At 44.0% G+C, this 24,802-nt stretch overlaps 1 protein-coding gene across 1 annotated transcript in view; it reads right to left on the bottom strand.

Annotated features, from left to right (window-relative positions):
- Positions 1-24,563, bottom strand: part of LOC147631233 (uncharacterized) — a 62,857-nt gene extending 38,294 nt beyond the window's left edge. The window contains exons 1-8 of the mRNA XM_086809566.1: positions 24,016-24,563; positions 5,863-5,972; positions 5,649-5,759; positions 5,494-5,551; positions 4,832-4,921; positions 3,899-3,993; positions 3,625-3,678; positions 3,377-3,520 (exon numbers count right to left, since the gene is read on the bottom strand). Of these exons, the coding sequence (XP_086665692.1) occupies positions 3,377-3,520; positions 3,625-3,678; positions 3,899-3,993; positions 4,832-4,921; positions 5,494-5,551; positions 5,649-5,759; positions 5,863-5,972; positions 24,016-24,193 (840 nt within the window). The 5' untranslated portion in view covers positions 24,194-24,563. The remainder of the gene's footprint in view (positions 1-3,376; positions 3,521-3,624; positions 3,679-3,898; positions 3,994-4,831; positions 4,922-5,493; positions 5,552-5,648; positions 5,760-5,862; positions 5,973-24,015) is intronic.
- Between the last annotated feature and the right edge of the window lie 239 nt (positions 24,564-24,802).

The raw sequence follows: 24,802 nt of genomic DNA, 5'->3' as shown, positions 1-24,802 counted from the left end.
ATGTACCAAATCTGTACCGGCAAGTACAGCAGCTGAAAATGAACCTTTCCCTCACTCAAATCAATGTACAGCCATGCCAAAACTTGTACAAAGTTGTACCAAATCTGTACCGGCAAGTACAACAGCAATAAATGCTCTCCTGGCTGTCCAAATGAGTGAAAATCAGACTTTTACAGTCCCCACCACTGCATACAACAGTCCCGAACAGAAATTGGGCAAAAGCCCCTTGACTGCAAGTGGATTTCTGAGGATTCAAGGCATAAAAGTCTTGCCTGCTGCTTTGCCAAGCTCAACAAGCATAAAATCTTGAAAAGCCCCTTGATTCAAGATCAATTTCTGATCATACATGGTACATTAACACACATGAAGGCATCCAGAGTCTTCGCAATGCTTCCCCCTGGCCACATATACATCCAATACATAAAAGGCCCTTGATTTACAGGCACATTGAGTGCTTGACAGGCATCAACACATTGCCCAAAGCATCAAATGCCAATGCCTGCATGCAAATCAACTCAATTGGCACAAAAGCCCTTTGATTTGCACTCCAATTTCTTGCAATTTTGCCCCAAATGTGAGATTGCTCACATTATACAGCATGTATGAATGCCCAATGGCACAATTACATCAAAAGCCCCAAATTTTGACATCCAATTTCCTGCAAATTGATCTTGAATGTAACCAATGTCACCCAATGTTGCCAATTTTGCTCAAAATCTGAGCAATTTGGACCTGTACCTGCTCAATTGATGATTGTACCTGCTCAATTGCAAATCCCAAAAAAAAATTGAAGCAAATACCTTTGAAATCAGCTGATTTCTGTTGCAGAAAAAAGAGGGGGACGTCAAATTTGCTGATTCGTGAAGGAGCTGTTGTTGCTGCTTCTGTGCAGGTATTGAGAGGGCTACTGTAGGTGTCTTGGCCAGCAACCTTCTTGCTCACTGCCTGTAGTCAGACCTACACACAACTGTGTTTGCTACTGACCACAGTCGACCTGGCAGCATACCTACCAACGTCGCTTACAGCTGGCCAAGCTTGCAAACGCCTGTACTGCCCAGCGATGACACACATGCGCACTTGTACTGCCCAGCGCCCCTGTACTGCCCAGCGATAACACGCCTGCGCACCTATAATGCCCAGCGCTGACACGCCTGCGCACCTGTACTACCCAGTGCTGACACGCCTACGCACCTGTAATGCCCAGCGCTGACACGCCTGCGCACCTGTACTGCCCAGCGATGACACGCCCAGCGCACCTGTACTGCCCAGCGCACCTGTACTGCCGAAACGGGCTGAGCCTCTGCACTCGTTTTGTTACGCCTTGTGGCCAGCCTTGTTTGTTGCCACCGCCTCTTACTGTCTTGCAGCGCCCAACACGACAGCAAGCTTTCCTCTGCTAGTGCCAAGCTCAAGGCTCCATAGCTGAGCTTCTTCTTCGCGATGAAGACGACTCCGCACACCCGCACACACACGGACACAACCGTGGCTCTGATACCAATTGAAGGGAGAAGAATTAGGGTTTCATGTGGGAGACATACACAGAGAAGAAGGAGAGAGAGAGAGAGAGAGAGACATGTGGGGATAAGTCAACTCATGAGTATGAGTGTGTGACTCCCCTATCACACATGTATATTTGCTCTAGTACACATAGTGCACTTAGTACATTAAAAGTACTAAGTATACTATGTACTATAAAACACATGGGCTTGTACACACTATAAGGGTGGGCATAATGCCTTTACCCCAACAAGGCTGAGTACCATGCTTATCTGGATACCTATTGTGAGATGTTACGGTTGTTCCTGATGTTGAGCAATCTTGATGTACTCTCGAATTTTTCGATCCATATTCTTACAAACAGCCAAAGTGCCTTGGCGTTGGCTCGAACTTCATCCTTCCATAGCAAGACCAAGCATATTGAGGTCCACTTTCACGAACACAGCCAGAGTGCCTTGGCGTTGGCTCGAACTTCATCCTTACATGGCAGGACCAAGCATATTGAGGTCCACTTTCACTTTGTTCGTGAGCTAGTTGCCGACAGCATCATTATACTAGAGTATTGTCCTTCTCAGGACAACATTGTTGATCTCTTCACCAAGCCTCTTCCTCGAGATACTATTGATCAGCTCCTTACCCATATAGGAGTCGGAACCCATGCTAGAGTCGAAAGGAGGTGTTGGACATGTCAGCTCTCTTTTACTCCATTTTATCTCCTTTTTATCCAGATATTTATCTAATATTTTTAGGATTTTTCCCATATTTCTTAGGCATTTTTTTCTGTTGTGGACATTCGTCCTCCAACACTACTGGCCAACTGCTCTACATGAGATGCATGTAAGCATGGCCATTGTGCCTTCCTATTTCATTCAATACATTCAGTATTTCAGTCTCTAGCTGGAGTGTTGGATCTATCTTGGCTATCTTCTCTCTCTTGTGTGATCTCTATTTGCTTCAGCCTTCCACTTCACATTCACATATTCTCACACATTTCACAGGTCTCAAAGTGCATGGAATTGGCTCCTGTCTCGACGGGTCTGTAGTCAAATCAAGGAAGCCCTTCAGGAATGGAGGAGATTGATGGAAGGGACACAACCAAAGAAGTCTGATGATGTAGATGTCCCTGAGGATACTAAGGATATAAAAGATGCATTCAAGAGATACAAGGTGGGTGCACATGATCAGGAGCTTCAGAGCCAGTCTGGCATTCCTAATGGTTCCAGCTCTGATCCGCGAGCTCGTACAAACCCTTTGGCTATCCATGCAGCCGCCGGCCCCGTACAGTGTGATTTGTCTTTAAACATAGTGCACACCCCACACTGGAGAAAAGCCATGAAAGCAAATAGCTGCATTGGTTGTGAGTAAGAAGGTCCCTCTTATGAGTCCCGCGTAACACAGAGATCAAAAAGGAAAGTAGATAGAAGAGAAAAGAAAAAGATCTTGTCGCAATCACGGTCGTATAGCTTATTTCGTGGATATCATTATAAGTATTTCCCACGGAGGGTATTTACTGTCGTCTGTACGCAAGGAGATTTTGGTTGAAATTCATTATTTGGGCCTGTGGACATAGGCTATCGAACCCATAACACATCGGTGCAACATGAGAGCAAGCCAAAGCTGCATATATTCTGGTCTACGTAGTACGAACAGTGGAATAGACAAGATGTCCCTCTCATGAACTAATATTTGCCATGCATTCTGAAATCACACTAGTAGACATTTAACAGCTTGATGGCAGGGCAAAACAGGACTAAAACTGCCCCTCTGAAGGTGACCGTCAGTCCATGGAGGTTGAAGCACCTTTGCCACCCACCAAGCATTGCTGCCTTCTTTAGAGCCTAAGATACTTGGTTGCTTTTGTCCAAAGCAGTATTGTTACCTTATTTGTTGTTGAATCTGCTAGTTTGGCTAGCAGCTTCACCAGCTTTTCAACCTCTGCCTCCGCATGAAGTCCGGGATCTCTCAAGCTTGCTGCTTTAAAACCTTTCAATGCTCGCTCATAGTCTTCCAAATATTGGTTTACCTATCACATGACAATAAACCACTCGACGGAATAAGAAAATTTGCAGCTTTCAAAAATCCATATGAAAGATGTGCACTCTTTTAATTGATAAAAGCAAGGCTCACGGTTGCACAGTTGAAGTATAAATCAGGGTTAGAGTTTGCCAGTTCATCCTTCTCCTATAATAATTACAAACAAAACCACACGTTAGTCTTCTTGATTACTTATTACAACTTGAGCTGTATTCATACAAATGGCATCTTTTTCCAACAACTTAGATGTAATCGGAAGTGAGCCGTACTCAACACATGCATTCATAGCTGGCAACAATGTTTAGAGAAATGGAGAAACAAACAACACTACTCTCCATATATATATATACCAGAATAGATAACATACAGCATTCTGGTATGCTTTCAAGGACTGGCGGAGCTTGCTTTGATCCCAAGTTCCAGTGACAAAGAAGCTGGTCAAGTATGCATTTCCTAATGTGTCTGCAAAAGGTGAAAAGGGCTTAGAGAATGAGTTACACACTGAGAGCTGCAAAAAATATCACAGCGCATATTGGTTATTCAACATCCAGCAAGATCACCAGGTGACTGCTGTTTCTTCAATGGTTCGAGAGCAATAATTTGGTTTTCTGAGGGTATAAAGTGACCTCTTTTCCCACTATGATCTCCACTCAAAAAGGACTTTTTATCTATAACTGTGAGACATTGACATATTCAACTCATAAGCCAGTACTTCTCTCACTAATCCAATGTCCTCCTGGGCCTAAAAGTTCAGCAATTGAAAAGGACTAGATTATGAATGCAAGGCATTGAAATAAAAGCTGGTTTTCCAGCATTGGCCGATATGGAGTGAGTGTCAGATCATGAGCTGATTAGTGGGCTGATTAGGCACTACTTTGTGGGCTGATTAGTAATAACAAAGTGTGGGCAGCCATGCATACCCACATCTGCTTTTAGTTTAGGCAACCAAAAACTTTTTTGAAAAAACCTTACTAATTCAAAACATGATGCAGAAACAAGAGAAAATAATCTTCCAATTTGGTTGACAACTACATTTGATTTATTTTCTGGACTATTTACAGCTTACTATACATGCAGAAACAAGAGAAAATAATCTTCCAATTTGGTTGACGACTACATTTGATTTATTTTATGGACTATTTACAGCTTACTATGCATGCTTCACTACATGTGAAGCCGATACATTTCCTGAAACAAGCCATGCTACTATAGACGAACAACTCTATGGATTCACAAGTTAATTGGCTAAAACATTCCTAAGGCCATTATTTCTCTGCAACCATAAGCTTAGAATTCTTACACCACGATTGCCCATCCTTCACATCAAGACTAACTGCGTCTTTAGCATGTTTGATGCTCTCCTCAACTACCTCAGCCTCATCAGAAGATCCTGCAGTCCAAAAAGAATACAAACTAAGATTTGTTGCACAAAGCAGGGTACTTCAAACGTGCAGACTGGTGTAAACAAACTTCTCATTCAAACCACAATATAAATCAATGCCTTGGGTGCCATCTAGGTCCTCCATATTCACACTGGACACCTCAAACACTGGCCTAGCCCTTGAGATTCCCTAATTACGCATCCTTACAATATCCTGTAAGTACAGGACATGTAACAGTTCTTGGCCAAGCAGAAGTCGGGTCTGGACACCACAAGAAAAGACGATAGCAAAAAGCACCAAGTCCATACAGGTAAAACAAGGCTTCTCAGTCAAGCCACAGGTCTTGGCCAAGTGTAAGTCAGTCTGGGCACCACAAAAGAAGACCTGTTCATACAAATAACTATACTACCCAAAAACACCAAGACAATTCCTGCTGTAGTAGGTCTTGAATGCCCAAACAGAAAAGAGTCCATATGATTCACCACAAGGCCTTACTCTTTCTAAAATGCAAGGAGAACACTAGGTCCAAGCAGGAAGCAAAACTGCAGTTCCCAAATGCTACAGCAGGGCCTCCAGTTACCTTTTGCAATGCGTCTCTCCAGCATTGAGAGCTGACGTAGAATTTTCTTGTCGGGACTCTGCCAAACACACGAGGTATCAGCAATGTCTCTGTGTCCTTTTGAAACTTCGTGTTCACTGTAGGCATGCATTAAATTTCATATTATCACGAAACACCTTTTTTAGGGCAAGATTAAAACAGTTTTTAGCAGCAATGAGGTCGTCTTTTTTCCAAAAGCAGTTCCCCAAACACGACCAGGCATCTGCAAGAGATGGATCCAGCTTCACCTATGCCAACATTTGGACTAGTACTTAGTATATGTAAGACACAAAAAGTTCTAAAAGTTAAATCACGTAAATGCAAAGGAGAGTTCACGTTTGTGGAACCTACTGCTTTTGAAAGATGGTCCTCTGCTTCCTTGCAATATTCAGAACCCACATCTAGTGCTTTTCCTCTCAAGTACTCAAACAATGCACGGCGAGAGGATGGCTTCCTGTGCTCTGCACACACCAAAATGTTCAAGATCCTGCAGATTAAATAGTGTTTGTTATCGTGATTTCTCTCTATAAGATGCAACACCCATAAAAAGAGTATGTGTTGATAGTTTATATACGTAGGTAGCCAAATTGTCATATTCATCTGCTTTCTTTAGAGTTGGACTTCACAAAGCATCTCTCTCTCTCTCTCTCTCTCTCTCTCTCTCTCTCTCTCTCTCTCTCTCTCTCTATATATATATATATATATATATACCTTCATAAGGACAGAAAAATCTGAACTTACGAATTGAGAGATTTGAGAAGGAAATAATAGTGAAGAAGGACAAAGACAAAGACAAAGCATTTGAAAGATCAAAAATAAATAAACTAACAAACCTAGCTACTAAGGAGAGGAAATCAAAAGATAATATCAAACGAAGACTTTTAATTAAGACATTAACCAAAAAAAAACAAAACAAAAAAAAAACAAACAAACAAACAAACGAAACAAAACAAAACAAAAAAACAAAAAATAAGAAACAAGAAAACAAGAAAACAAAACAAAACAATTACATGAATGAAAGAAACTTTAAAAAATAAAAAATAAAAAAACATACACACACAAAAGCATACACACACTTCTTCTTAATAAGAACTTAAACCTTCTGAGCTGAGATACTAAAACAACAACACACCTTTTGAGCTGACATTTCTCTATAGGCCAAGTGCTAGCAAGGAGTGTACATTAGGTCACAGGGTTGTGATTTGACATCTTCATTCTCAGCCACATCTTGTACTTGAATTTCAGCTTTATTACTTCTTTCTTGTACATAAAAAAGAGTAGTAGTTTAGGACTCTTGTGTGTTGTATGTGTGATTCTGTCGAACTCTTCTTTCTACCTCTAGAAAACCCTAGCACATAGGCGCAAATGTTCTCCAGTTCGTATCAAAGCCTAGGAAACCTGTAAATTTCTTTTCTTTTCTAGCACCCATTTGTGTTGATTGCTTGGATAGGGTAGAGCACTTAGAGTGCACAAGTTCAAGTTTGGGGAAAGTGAATATTTGGGTTCTCTTCATTGCACCTGGGTTAAGATTGTGCTTCCCTGCCCCACTAAACGCTTACCTCATCACGCAGGGCTGAAATCCCTCACCAAGTCCTTGATCACTTAGATAGGGTAGAGCACTTAGAGTGCACAAGTTCAGGTTTGGGGAAAGTGAATATTTGGGTTCTCTTCATTGCACCTAGGTTAAGATTGTGCTTCCCTGCCCCACTAGACCCTTACCTCATCATGCAAGGCTGAAATCCCTCACCCAATCCTTGATCACTTGATATTTGTCATGGATTCACAACTCACTGATTTGCTTCTCAACATGAAGGCATCCATGGACGTGGGTGCAGCTAAAATAGAGGCTATATCTTCCCGTCTCGATAGGATGGAGTCAGCACCTCGAGCACCTAGTAGTCCGGATCTGGAATCTACAAGGGCCCGTGCTTCGGAGCAAGTGTTCAACGATTCCGAGGACAAAGTGGCAAAACTTTCTAGAAACGGATTTTTCACTCCTTTGGATGCAAGCAAGGATGTACTGGATGAGCTTTGCGCCGAGTCCGACAATCATCATTCTACACCTGTGCATAATCGGCCAGAGAGACACCATTCCTATCATCGACGATCTCCTTCGCACAGTCCCTCTCCACCAAATTCTCTGAACCATTCCTGCTCGCCTTCATCGGCTCGACGTCGGGGGACTACCGGTTTGCCAAGTTCTTCCTCCATGCCTCGTGAGGAAGCTTCTAAAGCCTCCCAAGTTCAACAGGAAGATGGATAGAGAAGTCGTCACCAATTGGACCAACGAGATGGCTACCACATTGCCACATTGGCACCGGCAGCAGCTGATTCTAATATTTTTCAGCTCCATTTGGTGCGTACAGCTTTGATGGGTGCCGCTTGTTGGAGAATGCATAGGCAGAAGCATAAACTGAACAAGAGAGAGAGAGAGAGAGCTTGTGGACAAGATCACCTTTTATAATAGCAAAGTTCAAACAGCTTTACAATGGCAATAGCCAGCAAAGACCCCTTTTATAGTGAAGGGAGTGAGTTGGCTGACTGCTCACGACTTCCACAAAATAGGAGAAATAGCTAAAAGACCCAAAATAGGTAAAGCCCATAAATACACTAAGATGCACAATTCTAACACCCCCTCTGCAACTCATAGTGTGAAAGAGTCTGAAGAAGATAAGTTGATGAGGATGCAACCATGAACCCTCCAACACCGCGAATACAGGAATCACCTCGGAGAGAGCACCCGCCAACCTGTTTCCTCGAAACAAAATGCCACCATGAACAACAAGCAACTTTGCTTGGCCACGAATTCCCACACAAGTGTGCAGTGAACTCCAAGAAAAGATGATGAGCTGTTGGACACACCGCACCCATAATCCCCAACAGTGAACGGAAAACACATCACGTCCCAAAATCCTCGAACAATAAACTCAGAACAAATCCAGTTCATAATTTCTACTACACCAAAGATAACCATGTCCTGCCGATGTCTAATGCTTGGAACTCCAAATCACGGTTCCCATGCACCAGTAAGTGGAGCTGTAATCAGCCCCCTTCCCGCCCACAAACCTCCTCTAGCTGGAAGCACATGGAGGGAATTGCATGTATACTAGAGAAGTACACCATCTTGGTCCTCCCGAGCCGGAAGCACCCTAGGAGCCCTAGATGTGATAATAGAGGAAGCTGTATCACTATCATTTGTCGTCTTTGCCCTTTTACTTGCCCTTGGTCTTGTCCTTCTTCTTGGACAAACAATCCTTGGACAGATCTCCTCTCTTCCCACATGAGAAGCAACGACTCCGACCTTTCTTCTAAACTGTGGAAGTGCTTGGTCATAACTATTGAGAGACACCTCAATCTTACCCTGTGAGACGAGGACGGACTCTTCCTACAAGAGTAGAGAGCTAAGATCATCAAAATCCAACTGAGTGGTGTGACTTGGCACCTCAAAGCTCGAGAAACCACATCATACTCAGGGGGAAACTTGGTGAGGATAAGTGCAACCATCTAAGCAGAGGACAAAGCAACACCCATCGCCAATAACTGGTCATAGATAACCTTGGCCTTCACGAGGAACGACTGCATAGAACTGCCAGCAGGAGATAACAAACCGTAGAGTTACCCTTGCAAAGTAACTGCCCTCATCGACGAATCTCAAGCAAAGAGATCCTACAATTTAGACCATACCTGATGAGCACTGGTGAGAGTTTGCAGGGCCGATGCGACCTCCTGTATGATGGTCCGCACAAACACTAAATGCACCTTCAAATCACGATTCTCCCAGTCTTGTAATTCTGTGAGAAATTCATCCTCTTGATCCTAAGTCCACCTCCTAGAGATCTGAGGGCACTCGGACTTCTTCTCACTGCCCTGAACAATCTCCCACAAACCCTTGTGGATGAACCAGATCCGCATTTGCAACTTCCAATGGCCATAGTTGGGTCCGTTCAACTTGTCATCCTTGTTCGTCCAGGGGGGAGCCATATCCACAACAACAAAGTACACAAACCTCAGCACTCCAAAACTCCTCTCAACTGCTTTCCAATGAAGCAAGGCACCAGGACCAATCAGCCCCCTCTCAAATCTGAGAGAGAAAGAGGCTGGACAGCAGCAAAACACTCCCAGAACCACCAGAAACCTCATACCGGAAGGGCAGGGACTCGTGGAGGAAGAAGAAGATGTCGAGCCACTCACCACATGCAAGAAAACTCACCAACAACTGATGCCGGAGCAGAATTTGCAGCCACAACTCCACACCTTGCTTATGTAGAACAAAACACAGCCATAAGGGCTGGCCGACAGCAAGAAGATGGCTGGACCAGAAAATGCAGCAAGGTACACAGAAAACGCAGCAACTGTTGATGCAGATCTGCAGCCAGGAGGAGCGATGGAAGCAAACACAAGGAACAAATGAAGAAGACGGTGAGCAGATTGCAATATGATGGAGCAGCCTGAACCTAAGCAAATGATACCATGTTGGAGAATGCACAGGCGGAAGCATAAACTGAACAAGAGAGAGTAGAGAGAGCTTGTGGACAAGATCGCCTTTTATAATAGCAAAGTTCAAACAGCTTTACAATGGCAATAGCCAGCAAGAGAGTTGAACAATGTGCAAGGATTGGATGACATCAAGTGAATATGTGAGACCCCTTTTATAGTGAAGGGAGTGAACTAGCCGACTACTCACGACTTCCAAAAAATAGGAGAAATAGCTAAAAGACCCAAAATAGGTAAAGCCCATAAATACACTGAGATGCACGATTCTAACACCACTCTCTTGTGGTGGGAAGCCCATCTTAGGCAACGCTCCATGACTTGCTAGGATGTCTGCCGCAAGGCGATCTTAAAGCAATTTATTCCCGTAGATTACCAGCATAAATTGAAGAAACAGTGGAAGTGTTTCATGCAAAAACATGACGAATCAATAACCGACTATCTCGATCGTTTCTAGAAGCTTTTGCTAATGCTCCCAAGGACCGTCCGGTGGTCAAACAAGGTTGAGCGATTTGTGGATGGTTTGAAACCATCTTTGCACGCAAACATTCGTGCACATCGACCCCGTGATCTTTCAAAGGCCATTCGTCTTACTATAACCCTTGAGACGAGGGAGAGTTCCAAGTCTCGCAGACTCAACAACAGGGGCAAGTTGCAACACAAAGCAAAGACAAGGGTAGCTAGTCAAAGGCCAAGAACGGTAAGGGGGGGGAGCCTCAGTGACTCGCCTCACCCCTGAAGAGTGTCATGCTAAGAGGGCTGCTGGACAGTGCTTTTGTTGTGACTCCACCGAGCACATTGCAAAGGATTGTCCGAAGACCTTGGAGGAGCAATCCGAGGAGGAGGCTTCTTCAGAACCGGAGGAGTAGTCTCAGGAGGATGCTTCTTCAGAACCGGAGAATGAGTGTGAAGGAGATGCATGTGTGCACGTATCAACTTTTTCATTTCTCTCGGATCCAACACAGACCCACGGTGCTTCATTGCATCAGGCCACAGGTACAAACAAAGGAAGCTTTCAGCCAGGTCTCTAAGGGAGAGTCTTCATAGTTGCCTTTTGCACTCAATGGAGAATCTTTGGCTTCGATGACAATCGCTTCAGATCATGGGGTCATTCAAGAGGACTCTTGTCACTTGCCCTCTGCACTGGGTGGAGTATCTTCAATGTCTAATGTCATGGAGGCACCACAGGAGGACATGTCATCTGATTTCTCTTCATCATGGGAGGATAGAGAGCCCTAACCATGGAATAGAGAACCACCAAGTGATGCCAAAACTAGAGCTTTCACACAAATTTGCCCCAAATGTGTGTCCACACCACCATAAACCACATGTCAAATGTTAAAACACACTTGTCCCAATGGTGTGCAATTTGTTTCACATCACATAAAAGATTGGGTGCCCAACTTATAATATGTATGAAACCACCATAAAAGAGCAAGTTTCAATCCCGAATCCTTCCCCAAGTCTTCGCGACTTATCGTGCACACAAGGGGCAGCAAGAAAAACATAACTTTTAGGGCTAAAGCAGGGCAGAGGGAATCCCAAGAGGCTTCTCGTGGGTGCTGGATCAATTTGGCTGGCATTTGTTGGTGCTACTGCGTTGGCTGACGCCAGATACAACATATTATGTGTTTTGCGCGGGCCGACAGCAATCAGCAGGCATTGGTGGTGTTCCCAAAGCCTATAAATAGGCTTAACCAAGAATCATTGTGATCATTCAATCCCTCCTTGGGATTGGATCATAGACTAGGATTAGGTAGGTGTTTTCCACCTTTTCAAGGGCACCCTATGGCTAGCCAAAGCTCTCTCTCTCTCTCTCTCTCTCTCTCTCTCTCTCTCTCTCTCTCGCGTTTTGCATCAGCTTGTTCCAAGGAGGTGTTTAGGGCTCAAAGAAGACTCCTATAGCTTCCGCATGTGACACACAAAGCTTGTACTTTCCAAATATTTAGACGTTCTCGAGTCCACCAAACCCTTTCACATTGGGAAATGTTTGGACTCATGACAATATCACCATCGGATCGCTTCTTTCTTTTTGAGGTTAGGCAATGGCACAACTATGTGCTCAAATACAAACAACCCTCCACTCGGCTCCATACCTCATCAACTGGTTTTTTAATTTTGCCCAATTTATAAGCGAATTTCAGATTTGAAATTTGGGCACTTAACCAGGCTGCCCCGAATTTCCCCCTTTCTGCAAAGAGGCCATAGTTGCCAAGTTCTTTTTATGCATATAAGTAACATATCTGGCATTTTTTTAGACATGTAACCCCCCTTGTTCTTTAAATAGACATAAATATCATCAAAGAAGGTACTTGTGATTTATGACCATACCACCCATAATTCAATTAACTTTGTCCCTCCTAAATAGTCTAACCAAACAGTATTACAAGAAACTCACTCCTTGCGCTCCTACTTCGTCCGTAAATAAACACAAATATCATCAAAGGTGCCATCCATCATTGTGCATGTGTACTTGGCCTGAAAAGCTGGTACTAAAAAACACTTCAAAATGTCAAAAAGTTGTCTGATGCGCATGCTCCAAAACCATCTGTACCTGGTGATATCCACTCTTCGAGTCAATAAGGCTGAAATTACAGGCTAACCCAAAAAGCCTATCAAAAATGTCACCAATCCTCAATATCCAAGATTGATTCTCAATGATTGCACATCCTACAAGTCAAGTCTCATCCTCCTTCCCCTCCAAGACTATTGGTGAGTAATACTGAGAGCTACTAGGTGAATGAATACCCTGTTAAGAGGGCCCAGAGGGCCATTTGCCAGAGCCATAACCTCCTCGTTGGCTAGCACTCACTTGGTATGGATGACTATTTAAGGTGAGCTTCCCAACACCACATCTATATAGCTATCCACATTTCTTCTCAAACAGAATTGCCTTGGAGGATTTATGAAGCAATCAACATATTGCTCAAGGTCCAAAAAGCCCCTCATATGGATGGAGATCTTCCTATGATTAGAACCATTTCTTGATCACCCTCTTCAAGCCTCGAGATGCCTACATACATGCTCCAAGCTGAGAGAATCAACATGGCTACCATCATGTCAAAGAAAATGCAGTTATTTGAAGAATAATCAACAAAAAATAAACTAGACATGTGATTCTTCAAACATCTCTATGCCTGAAGATAGACTATTGATAGGTGTAATGCATTGCCTTTTGCATCTAGGATTGCAAATACATAATTGCCAAGCGTTTCATAAAACATTTCACATGGGTTTCATACATCTGGCCACTTTTACAAAACACGTTTCGTGCAGGGTCGTACAAGAAAGGGGGCACCAACTCCCAAAAAACTATATATGATGCTTATTTTATGCAAGAGTGTTGTATAAAACATAGAAGCTATGAAATAGGCATTATTTAAACTTAAAACAATGAATAGAATCATAGACATGCAACTTTCTGCCTACAGGTTGGTGGCCTTGCAAGGACTAGGGTCAAGACTCCAAACTAGAGTGTAGGCCGGAAGAAGCTCTATGAAATACCTATTGGAGTATGCACAGGAAAAAGTGTAGACAAAACAAGAGAGAGAAGAGGGAGCAAAGGAGAGAGAGCTTGTGGACAAGATCACCTTTTATAATAGCATGAAGCTTTACAATGGCAATAGCTAGCAAGTAGTGTTGAACTGTGCTTGGAATGAACTACATCAAGTGAATACGAGAAGACCCCTTTTATAGTGCATATGTGAACTGGCCGACTGCCTCTAGAAACAAGCCGATTGCCCATGACTTACTAAAAATAGGAGAAAATGATAAAAGCGCATAAAATAGACAAACCCCATAAATACACTGAGATGCACATTTTCTAACACCCCCTCTGCAGCTCATAGTGTGCAAGAGTCTGAAGAAGATAAGCTGATGAAAATGCAACCATGGACCCTCCAGTACTGCAGATACCGGAATCACCTGAGAGAGAGCACCCCCCAACCTGTCTCCTTGAAACAAAATGCCACCACGAACAGCAAGGAACTTTGCTTGGCTGAATTCCAACACAAATGAGCAGTGAACTCCAAGAATAAGACGATGAGCTGCTCTACACACCACGCTCATAATCCCCAACACTGGAATGTGAACTCGTCATGTCCCAAAAAGCCTCGAACAATGAACTCGAAACAAATCCAGTCCATAATCTCTACTACACTAAAGATGACCATGTTCTGCCAGATTTATAATGCTTGGAACTCCGACTTACGGTTCCCATGCATCAGCAAATGGAGCTCCTACCAGCCCCCTCCCCCACCCACAAGCTTCCTTTGGCTAGAAGCACATGGGAAAAACTACATGTATACTAGAGAAGTACACCATCTTGGTCCTCTTGAGCCGGAAACGCCCTCGGAGCTCTAGATGTGTAATGAAAGTATCTATATCACTGTCGTGTGTCGTGTCTTTGCCCTTCGTCTAAGATGAAGACTTGCCCTTGGTCTTGTCCTTCTTCTTGGACAAACAATCCTTGGACAGATGTCCTGAGTCCTCTCTTCCCACATGAGAAGCAATGACTCCAACCTTTCTTCTGTACTGAAGTAAATGCCTGATCTGAACGGTTAAGCGACACCTTCATCCTACCCTAAGAAACGAGGTTGGACTCTTCTTCCAAGAGAAGGGAGCTAAGGTCATCAAAATCCAACTGAGTGGTTGTGACCTAGCACAGCTCTATGTTCGTACAGGGGAAGCCATATCCACAGCAACAAAGTACACAAATCTCAGCACTCCAAGACTCCTCTCGAGCACTCTCCAACGAAGCGAGGCACCAGGACAAATCAACCCCCAATCAAATCTGAGAGAGAAAGAGGCTAGACATCAGCAAAACAGTCCACCAAAAACTCACTGGAAACACCCAACTGGAGGGAGGGGAAGCCGGGGAACTTCAAGGGGAAGAAGCAGAGGTGTCGGGGCCGCTTGTCGAGATGCACTACACATGAAGAAATACCTTCCACTGCAGTCCACGCTGTAAAAACAGCCTTAAATCTCACACAACTACTGTAAATGCATGTAGAAGCAAAACGCAGCCAACAGAAGCTTGCAATTGATGCTTGCTAACCAAGTACAAGAGCACGGCAGCCTGAAGAGGAAAACACAGAAGTGAGAAGCCCCCGGGAGAAAGAAAACACAGCTATGATGAGAAAACACAACCACTATGTTGATCTCCAGAAAATGCAGCCACAGTTTTGATCTCCAGAAAACGCAGCCACTGTTATGAACTCCAGCAAACGCAGCCACTGATGTGAACTCCAGAAAATGCAGCAAGGGGGAAGGATCAAACTCACAATGTAGATGTCGGAATACGCAGCGGATATGAGACAGAAAACTGAGAGCACACGCAACAGGACTCTGCGTTGAAGAAGAGAGCACACTCACGAGTGAACCACCAGCCTGAATCTAAATGAAGAACTGAGTGCAGAAGAGCAAACGCAGATGCACAGGAGAGATGTGTGAGAACTCTGCTATATACACATGAAAACGATGCAAGATAGGAGGTGGGGACAAGGGTGGTATTTATACCACTAAATACCACTAAATACCACCCTATGGCACTAGTCGGCCAGCTCTAAATCAGCCGACAGGCTGCCTCACATGTCCACGACTGGTAAAATCCAGTCGGCCAGCACATGAAAAGTCGGGTAGTACAAGAGCTCAGTCAGCCAAGTCAGCCCCCCACGACCAATAAAAATAGGGAAAAAAACATGGAAAAATGAGAAAAAGCTCTGGGCGGGAACACCCACAACAGTGGCCCTAATTGTACAGACACAAGATGACAACTAACACCCCCTCTCAGCTCTTGGATGTGGAACCAACCCCAGTGAGCTGGAGTGCTGCCAGAGCATAGCCTGAGGTAGAGACTTCATGAAGAGGTCCGCCACATTGTTCTCCATTGAACAATAAACAAGCAAGATGTCACAAGCAAAAAACTTCTCACGAACAAAGTGACTCTAGTTGACCGTGGGTTCCACACTGGAAACCCAATCTTGCCAAGTAACCTCTGCAACCTCACCACCTCGCAAGCAGCACCACAAGCAGCCTGGTACTCTGCCTCTATAGACAAGCCTGGTACTCTGCCTCTGTAGACGACAAGGCAATAGTTGGCTGTCTCTTGTTGCTCCATGAAATAGCTCCTGAGCCAAGGGAAAATCCGTAGCCTGATGTAGACCTCCTTGTGTCTGTGAGGACAAAAGAGACCAAAGGACCAAATATATGAAAGATTAGAGTAAAACACACAGCAAGCAATGGTGATGTGAATATAAAAGATGAAGTCCAGTACAGGAGCTCTATGTGAGACTCCGAATAAGCAGAGAGAGCTGTTGTCCCATAAAACGCAGTTAACAGAGCTGGAGTGACCCTGATGAAAGCGCTGACATAAGCTTGATGTAGATGATGAAGTCAGCCTAATGTAGGCGATGTAAACGCTGCTGTGCGGAATATTAAAAGACTAAGGTCATGTAAAAGGGTAGGAGCAGGGTGTGTGTGTGTGTGAATGGACTTATAGTCCACTAGCTCACCTCTTTAAAGGTGAAGCTAGAAGGCATTATGTAACGTGCAAAGGCCAAGTTGTATGCATAAGCAACTTAATAAACAAGATTTGTTCTTGTATTTTTTGGGTCTCTCTCCTCCACTCATCTTGATCTAGCATAAGCACCACGAATTTCAACATGGTATCTAGAGCTAGGCAACTTGCAAGGTGTAGACTAGGTCAAAAAGTTGTTTCTTGAGTGCATCTTATCTACCCCCAGCCAGTGGAGGCCTTCCAGCTGCTTTTGGAGGCCGTATCTTGGTGTGCTTTCAACTAGGAAGTTGAAGAGGACCTCCGAGCGCTCAGGTTCATGCAGGCAATTGCTGGCTTTCATCTCTCTGAGCCGCGTCGTTGAGCTCTAAGCAGGCCGACGCCCGTTTTTCTGCAGTGCTGATGTCGTACAGCAATACGCCGCCTGTGGGCACCACTGGCTTGAGGCAAGTTAGGGCTTTTAAAGCCCATGATCTAAGGGCTTAGTATCTCAAATCTCGGCCCTAATGGCGGCCTGAATCGAGCGTGGGAGTCAAAAAACCAGGCTGCTCCTGTTCTGCCATGAAAGCTTCTTCAAAAGCTTAATAATAGTGTTCTTGAACACTAATAGTGTTATTAAACACTAATGATGCAACTAATCCAACCAAGGGGAGCCATTACAAAGTGCTTCTAAGCACTAAGAGTGTTCTTAAACACTAATGGTGCATCTAATCACCAATGCAAGTATCATTAGACACTAAAAAATGTGCTCTTAAGCACTAATAGTGTTGCTAAACACTAATGGTGATCTTAATCACCAAAGAAAGTGTTCTTTGACACTAAGGAAGCTCATCTCCATCAAAATTTGTGGTTGGGCACAAACCATAAGTGCTAAACCATAAGCTTCATCAACTTAATCTCTTTTTATGCAACGTCCTTGGCTTGATTAAGGGTTGTTGCACTCTCATAAGCCATTCTCTTTCTACTTTAGCCAAAACATCACAAATTTTCTGGTTTTCTTCTTCATAAATCAGCCCATTAACCCCTTCAATACCCAATGTCAAAGGAAAACACCCAAATTAAGAAGTTCTCAGGAGAGGGCTTCCACACTTGGCAAGTTCTTGTCAAGTATAAGATGATGTCCAAAGGTTTTTGGCCATTCATTTCCGGCACTAAGGTTATTGATCAAACTAAGGCTGAAGATATTGAAGATGATGAGAGGGCACAAGCCATCATCATGCTCCATCTTGATGAGGCTCTTATTCATCATGTGGACCAGCTTCCGACTGCAAAGGAGAAATGGGATAAGCTTGACAAGCTCTATGGAGCTCGTGGTAAGAATTCCAAGATCTCACTTAAAATTGAATTTTTCAGCTTGGAGCTCAAAGAGAGAGACGGCATTGGAGCCTTTATCTGTCATTTGAAGGGCCTTATGGCTCAACTTGCATCAGTGAATGCGAGAATGGATGAAGATGATGCAGTGGCTGTTTTGTTAAAAGCAGTCAAGAAGGTGTACCCCATCTTAGTCACCACCCTGAAGAACATACCTAATCCCACCCTTGAAGGAGTCATTCAATCTTGTCTTGATGAAGAAAAGAGGCCAAACGGGGGAGCTGAATCTTCAAGTGTAACCACTCCATTGAATATTGAACAAGCTTTGTCACATCAAGTGAGCAAAGTAAGGTGTACCCATTGCAAAGTAAGGTGTACCCATTGCAAAAAGGTAGGTCATTTTGCAAATAATTGTCGGATCAAATATCCCAACAAGATGAAATGTAACAAGCGTAAACAAACGGGACATCTCACTTCTAAATGTCCTAACAAAGAGTCAGAGGCTAACTTTGTATCAACCTCTAACTCCACTGAGCACTTGTTTTAAATCTCAATGTAACAACACCTATATTCCTAAACCTTGTACGCCCAATGACATAAAGGCAACCTATGTCCAATACCACCTATTCCAACTCTTTCATAGTTGGTATTGAGGGAGAGTATTAAAAGACTGAGGTCATGTAAAAGGGTAGGAGAAGGATGTGTGTGTGAATGGACTTATGGTCCACTAGTTCACCTATTTAAAGATGAAGCTAGAAGGCATTATGTAATGTGCAAAGGCCAAGTTGTATGCATAAGCAACTTAATAAACAAGATTTGTTCTTGTATTTTTTGGGTCTCTCTCCTCCACTCATCTTGATCTAGCATAAGCACCACGAATTTCAACACGGAAAAATGCAGATGCGCCCAGTCCACATAGGTTGGTGGTTATGAACACGAGAAGAGCCTCATATTTATATGAGAGTTTGAGCGGCCAGCATAGAAGTCGGTCTTTTTTGGGCTGAATAAATCCCTGTTTTGGGTATATTTTCACACCCCCCCTCTCAAACCAAAAAGGGATCATGAGAGAAGATGAGGGGAAAGTGTCGAAGATGAGGATTTCTGGAATCAGTGTGGTTGCCGGGAGATTTTCCTTGATTTCCTAAGTTCTCTATCCCTTTTCCTTGCTGTCCTTTTTGAGTAGAGGTTGTATTGGACACAAGGGCCCCCTCTTGAGTGGAGGGAGAGGATGACTTCTAGGGATGAAATTGGTCATGCAACCTAGCGAAACACAAGAGTTGGCATTCACACTCATATAGGTTAGGCATAGGCTCTAAACTAATGGTCTGTGTGACAAAAGAAAAGAAGCTAGGAGGCAACTTGTTTAGAAGAGTGATAACCTGATCTTCCTAGGACTTGGCAGAGCCAGTGGTGGCAAACTCGATGTTGGGGCGCCGATATTCAGCAACTTTGACAGTCAGGTCATCCCCTTCTTTGATAGAGAAAATTTGAATTTGATGCTCAAGATCAATGCGATGCATACGATCACGTGCGGCATCTCTCTGCGAGGTGTGCCCATCTGTCAAAGACATAGAGAAACTGCTGGAGTTGTGAATGAAACTCGGGCAGGAGGCCTTGCATGAGCTCCACTATAGCAGTGGCATTTCTAGCCTCCCAATGGCTGATGACTTCAGGAGGTACTAGAGAAAGGTGGGTTTTGGTTCAAGGCCCTTTACTAGGTTCCAGGAACCTTGGGAAGTGAAAACTTGTTCCATAAGATTAGCCCAGGTTGTATAATTAGACCCGTTAAAACGAGTCTTTTCTGTGAAAGCATTTCTGGACATAGAAACATGAAAGGAAGATGGTGCGGGAGTCCAGGAAGATGGTGCGGGAGTCCAGGAAGGCTGGTGCCCACAGCCAGTGTGCCAGTATTGGACCCCAGGTATTCAGCCTCAACGACAGAGCTCTACTTCTCATTCTAGCCAACAAACTAGACTTCAGTATGGGACCTTTTCTCAGGAAGGACACATACCTCCTCGATCGTTCGGAGATCCATCATCTTCCCTGTCGGTGAACGCGCCAGGTTCGTATGTGCCTATTAGTACATATATTCCTAACTCTGCATGGGTATCTTCTTCTGTGGCACAGGTTCAACAAACGGTACCCTCGATCCCTGGCATTTTGTGAACCCTAATATAGGAGGGTCTAGGAGTATAACTCACTCTCCGACGTCTGGTGTCCAAGGAGGTAACATTGTTTTCTCCTCTGGTTCACTTTCTGTTCCAACTCCTAATGTGTTATGGAATACTGCACAAATTCAAACTCAAAACCCTCCTTCCCAACCCATACCTCTTCCAACTAGTGTTGGCATGCAGTCATCATTGCCTGCACCTCTTTTAGGTCCTGCATATGGTTTCTACCCATCCCAGTTATCTTTTAACACGACGCCCTTTGGCACTACGGTCCCACCCAGCATTCCAGGGTATCAGGTGGTTTACCAACCCATCTCTGGCAATGGCGTTTTTCCCAATTATGTGCCCTCTTGAGGTTTCGTGCCTCAACCTAGTATTCCTCCTATGCAGAGTACCCAAAACTTGATTCCATCTTATGGAGCACCCTCGACAGGTCCTTCATCCATGCCTGGTCTTGGTGGACTGTCAGGTTTCTCTCCTCAACACTTACAGCTGGTCATCTCCCAATGAAAGACCTCGAAAAGGACTCTCCAGTGAATTAGGAGTTCCATTCTCCGTGATATCTATATCAGAATAAGGGGAGTCAGTATCTGGTATGAAAAGCTGATCCTCCGGAATTGAGGGTAGACGATCCATGGTGTGTACTTTCGAGGTCTTCAATCCCTTTGCTCACGATTGCTCTAATACCATGTGAGGGCAAAAGAGACCAAAGGACCAAATATATGAAAGATCACAGTAAAACACACAGCATGCAATGGTGATGTGAATATAAAAGATGAAGTCCAATTGCAGGAGCTCTATGTGAGACTCCGAATAAGAAGAGAGAGCTGTTGTCCCATAAAACGCAGTTAACAGAGCTCGAGTGACCCTGATGAAAGCGTTGATATAAGCTTGATATAGATGATGAAGTCAGCCTGATGTAGGCGATGTAAACGCTGCTGTGCGGAAAAACGCAGATGCGCCCAGTCCACGTAGGTTGGTGGTTATGAACATGAGAAGAGCCTCATATTTATATGAGAGTTTGAGTGGTCAGCATAGAAGTCGGCCCTTTTTGGGCTGAATAAATGCTTTTTTTGGGTATATTTTCACAGTGTCTAGATCTCCTCCCCAGGACAGTGTTCAGAGTCAGGGCAAGAATGGATTGGGGATTGGAGGGAACAGATGCATAGATCTTAATCTGAGACAAAGTGGTTTTGGAGACCGAGCCGGGTTTTCAAAGAAAAGGGTTGCCAGTGATGGATAGATGACAGAGGAACTCTAGGAATAGAGTGGGATGATGACAGTCATCCAAGAATAGGTTGGAATCCCGTCATCAAGTTTAGCGGAGGGGGATATCATTGTGCATGAATATGCCATGGACATTCTCAGAGATTAAAGACTAGGACATTGAGCACTGTGTGAAGTGGGGACTTGGAGATGCTATCGGCTGTGTACAGGAGCTGTCGGCTGAACCAAAGAAGGATACAGGAGTTGTCTCGCAGGAGGCGGCTGGAGGCGCATCTTCAGGTTGGATTTAGTATCCAGTCGTCTGGCCGACTGCTGGTCGGCCAGTTCCCCAAGAAAAACCAAAGGCCTATAAATAGGCAAAGAGGCTCCTCATTGTAACCATTCAATCCTTTAGGTATTGGATCCTTGGGGTCCAAGTGGGGACCAGAATTTTGGTGTTTGTCACCCTTTTTATGAAGACAGCCTAGGGCTATAAAAGAGTACCTTTTTGTACTATAGTAATATACTGAATTTCCAGCATATCTCTCTCTCTCTCTACTCTCTCTCCATATCTGCGTTTTGCATCAGTATGTTTCCAGGAGTGTGAAAGAAGACCCCCAGAGCTTCCGCATGTTACACCAAGGTCTTCGAGAAATCAACAGTCCTGCAAGCTCTCCAATAACTCCAAGCTTCAAGCCACCTGGGGCTCTAATACCATGTCGGAATACGCAACAAATATGGGACAGAAAATTGAGAGCACACACAACAGGACTATACGCTAAAAGAAGAGCACACTCAGGAGTGAACCACCAGCCTAAATCTGAACGCAAAACTGACTGCAGAAGAGCAAACACAGATGCACAAGAGAGATTTGTGAGAACTCTGCTATATACACATGAAAACGATACAAGATAGGAGGTGGGGACAAGAGTGATATTTACAGCACCCTATGGTACCAGTCGGCCAGCTCTAAATCAGCCGACAGGCTGCCTCACATGTCCACGACTCGTAAAATCCAGTCGGCCACCACATGAAAAGTCGGGTAGTACAAGAGCTCAGTCGGCCAGCACAGTCAGCCCCCAACGACCAGTAAAAATAGGGGGAAAAAAAACATGGAAAATGGAAAAAATGAGAAAAGGCTCTGGGCGAGCACACCCACAACAATGGCCCTAATTGTGCAGATAGGAGATGACTGCTAACAGTACAAGGCAGCCACGTACCTAAGCGATTGATACCATGTTGGAGCATGCACACTCGGAAGCGTAGACAAAACAAGAGAGAGAAGAGGGAGCAAAGGAGAGAGAGAGCTTATGGACAAGACCACCTTTTATAATAGCATGAAGCTTTACAATGGCAATAGCCAGCAAGTAGTGTTGAACTGTGCTTGGAATGAACTACATCAAGTGAATATGAGAAGACCCCTTTTATAGTGCATATGTGAACTAGCCGATTGCCTTTAGAAACAGACCGACTGCCTATGACTTACTAAAAATAGGAGAAAATGATCAAAGCCCATAAAATAAGCAAACCCCATAAATACACTGAGATGCACAATTTCTAACAATACCTACATTGGGATTTCGGTCATACAAGGAGAGGGATACCAACTCACAAAAAAGAACTATATATGATTCTTATTTTATGCAAGAGTGTTGTATAAAACATAGAAACTATGAAATAGACATTATTTCGACTTAAAACAATGAATAGAACCATACGTTGGAAATTGGGTGAGGGCCCAAGTCCGGAGAGCTCACCCATCTCGGTTGTGTTCACGCCAATGGACGCTTTACTGGAGGTTTCCACAAATTGGTCTAACCATCCAGACCCCAAAACCTTAAGGCAATGGAGAACCTCTATTATATCCATTTTGTGAAAAATATCCTAGTGCTACACTTTGGCACCACTTTTCTCAACAACCCCCCTTGGTACCAACTTGTCCACTTTTTTATAGCTCAAAGGTTGAGCTTGTCTATGTTTTCGTGGCTCAAAGGCTCAACTTGGCTTCTATAGTGGTTTAGAGTTTACACTTCAACCCATGGCTCTGATACCATGTTGGGTGGGAGGCCAAGGTCACCCATCCCAATTGTGTTCACGCCAATGCACGCTTAGCTAGAGGTTTCCACAAATTGGTCTAGTCATCCAAACCACCAAAACCTTAAGACAATGGAGTACCTTCGGTCTATCCATTTTGTGGAAATCTCATAGAGCTACGCTTTGGCACCCATAGACATGCAACCTATTGCCTATAGGAACTAGGATCCTAACTCCAGACTGGAGTGTAGGTTGGAGGAAGCTCTATCAAATACTTACATTGGGATTTGGGAGAATGGGAATGGATATCAACAAATAATCCTCTCACTAGCAAGCCTTTTTTTTAGTATACAATCCAAAATGTCGCACGGCCCAAAAACCAAAGAAAAAGAAAAGATATTAAAAAACATTTATGGTATGAAAAGTTTCATTCCTAGGGAGTGAAACGCATTTCATTGCTACTATGTGCATGTAATGTCAATTCATCCCCTTGTCATCAAAGTACATGACCCTTGTCATCAAAGTACATGAGCAAGTGTGTAATAGAGATACATATATGTATATACATACATACATACACTATTGTATGTCATGCATGCATCCATACACACCTTGTTTGTACGTATGTATGCAACGTGCATGCATATACATATGCAATGTATAAATGAGCATACATCCATAAAATGATGTATATGTGTGTACCATGCATGTATATAAGCATGTTTCTGCATGCATGCGTGTATACGTGATAGAGGCGGATGAGTGTTGTTGTGATACCAGGAGGTATGTTGTCCAGTATTGCCACAACTTGGGATGCCCCAGATTCTAGGCGCAGTTTCTTGACCGATGGATCGCTGGAGAAGAAGGTGTCACGGACCAGGTAGAGATCCTCCAGCGCCATGGCTGCCCTCTCCAACGGGTCTCTTCCTGCTTCTTCGACTACCAGAAAATCCATTGTCTGTTAAGCACCTGCAGGGCCTGCTGATACGAGTTCAAACCTAGCTTACTCTGCGTGCTTCCTCTTGTGGTTGTTATGGAAGGAGAGCTGCAAGAAAAATCTGCTGTCACGAGTTACTTCTAGCTACTATTACTTTTAACGGCCATACTACTTTAGGGTGTCTACACACATCTCTATTGCCATCGTAGAAGTTCATGGGGAGGGCTTTCACACGTCGCAGATGAAGGTGAAGTACATATTACATACTCATGCCACCCCCACTGTAAGTGTTAGTTGAAAATGAGGATAGGCAGAAGAGACTCCCTAACATCCACCATGATGCATGGGCAAGAGAGATCTCACCCTTTTTTTGCAAATGTGTTAGCTCAAAAGGAGCATAGGCAGGGGTTAGGCATGCTCTATGTAACCACCAACCTTAGGGACTTCACAAACTCAGGTAATGGAGATGCCTCATAGACATGCAAGATTGGTTCAAAATGTGCTTTGGATGCATTTGTTTGCCGTGCCATGGGTGCATTTGTTTGCCGTGCCATGGGTAGAAATTGTGAAGTCTCTATCACAAGAACCAAGGCTTAACCTAAGATCAACTCACCTCAAGCACTACTA

Source organism: Cibotium barometz, chromosome 15, assembly GCF_041138505.1.
Source record: "Cibotium barometz isolate CiBa-2024 chromosome 15, ASM4113850v1, whole genome shotgun sequence".
Lineage (NCBI taxonomy): Eukaryota > Viridiplantae > Streptophyta > Polypodiopsida > Cyatheales > Cibotiaceae > Cibotium > Cibotium barometz.
This window is presented reverse-complemented; position numbering and strand designations above follow the sequence as displayed.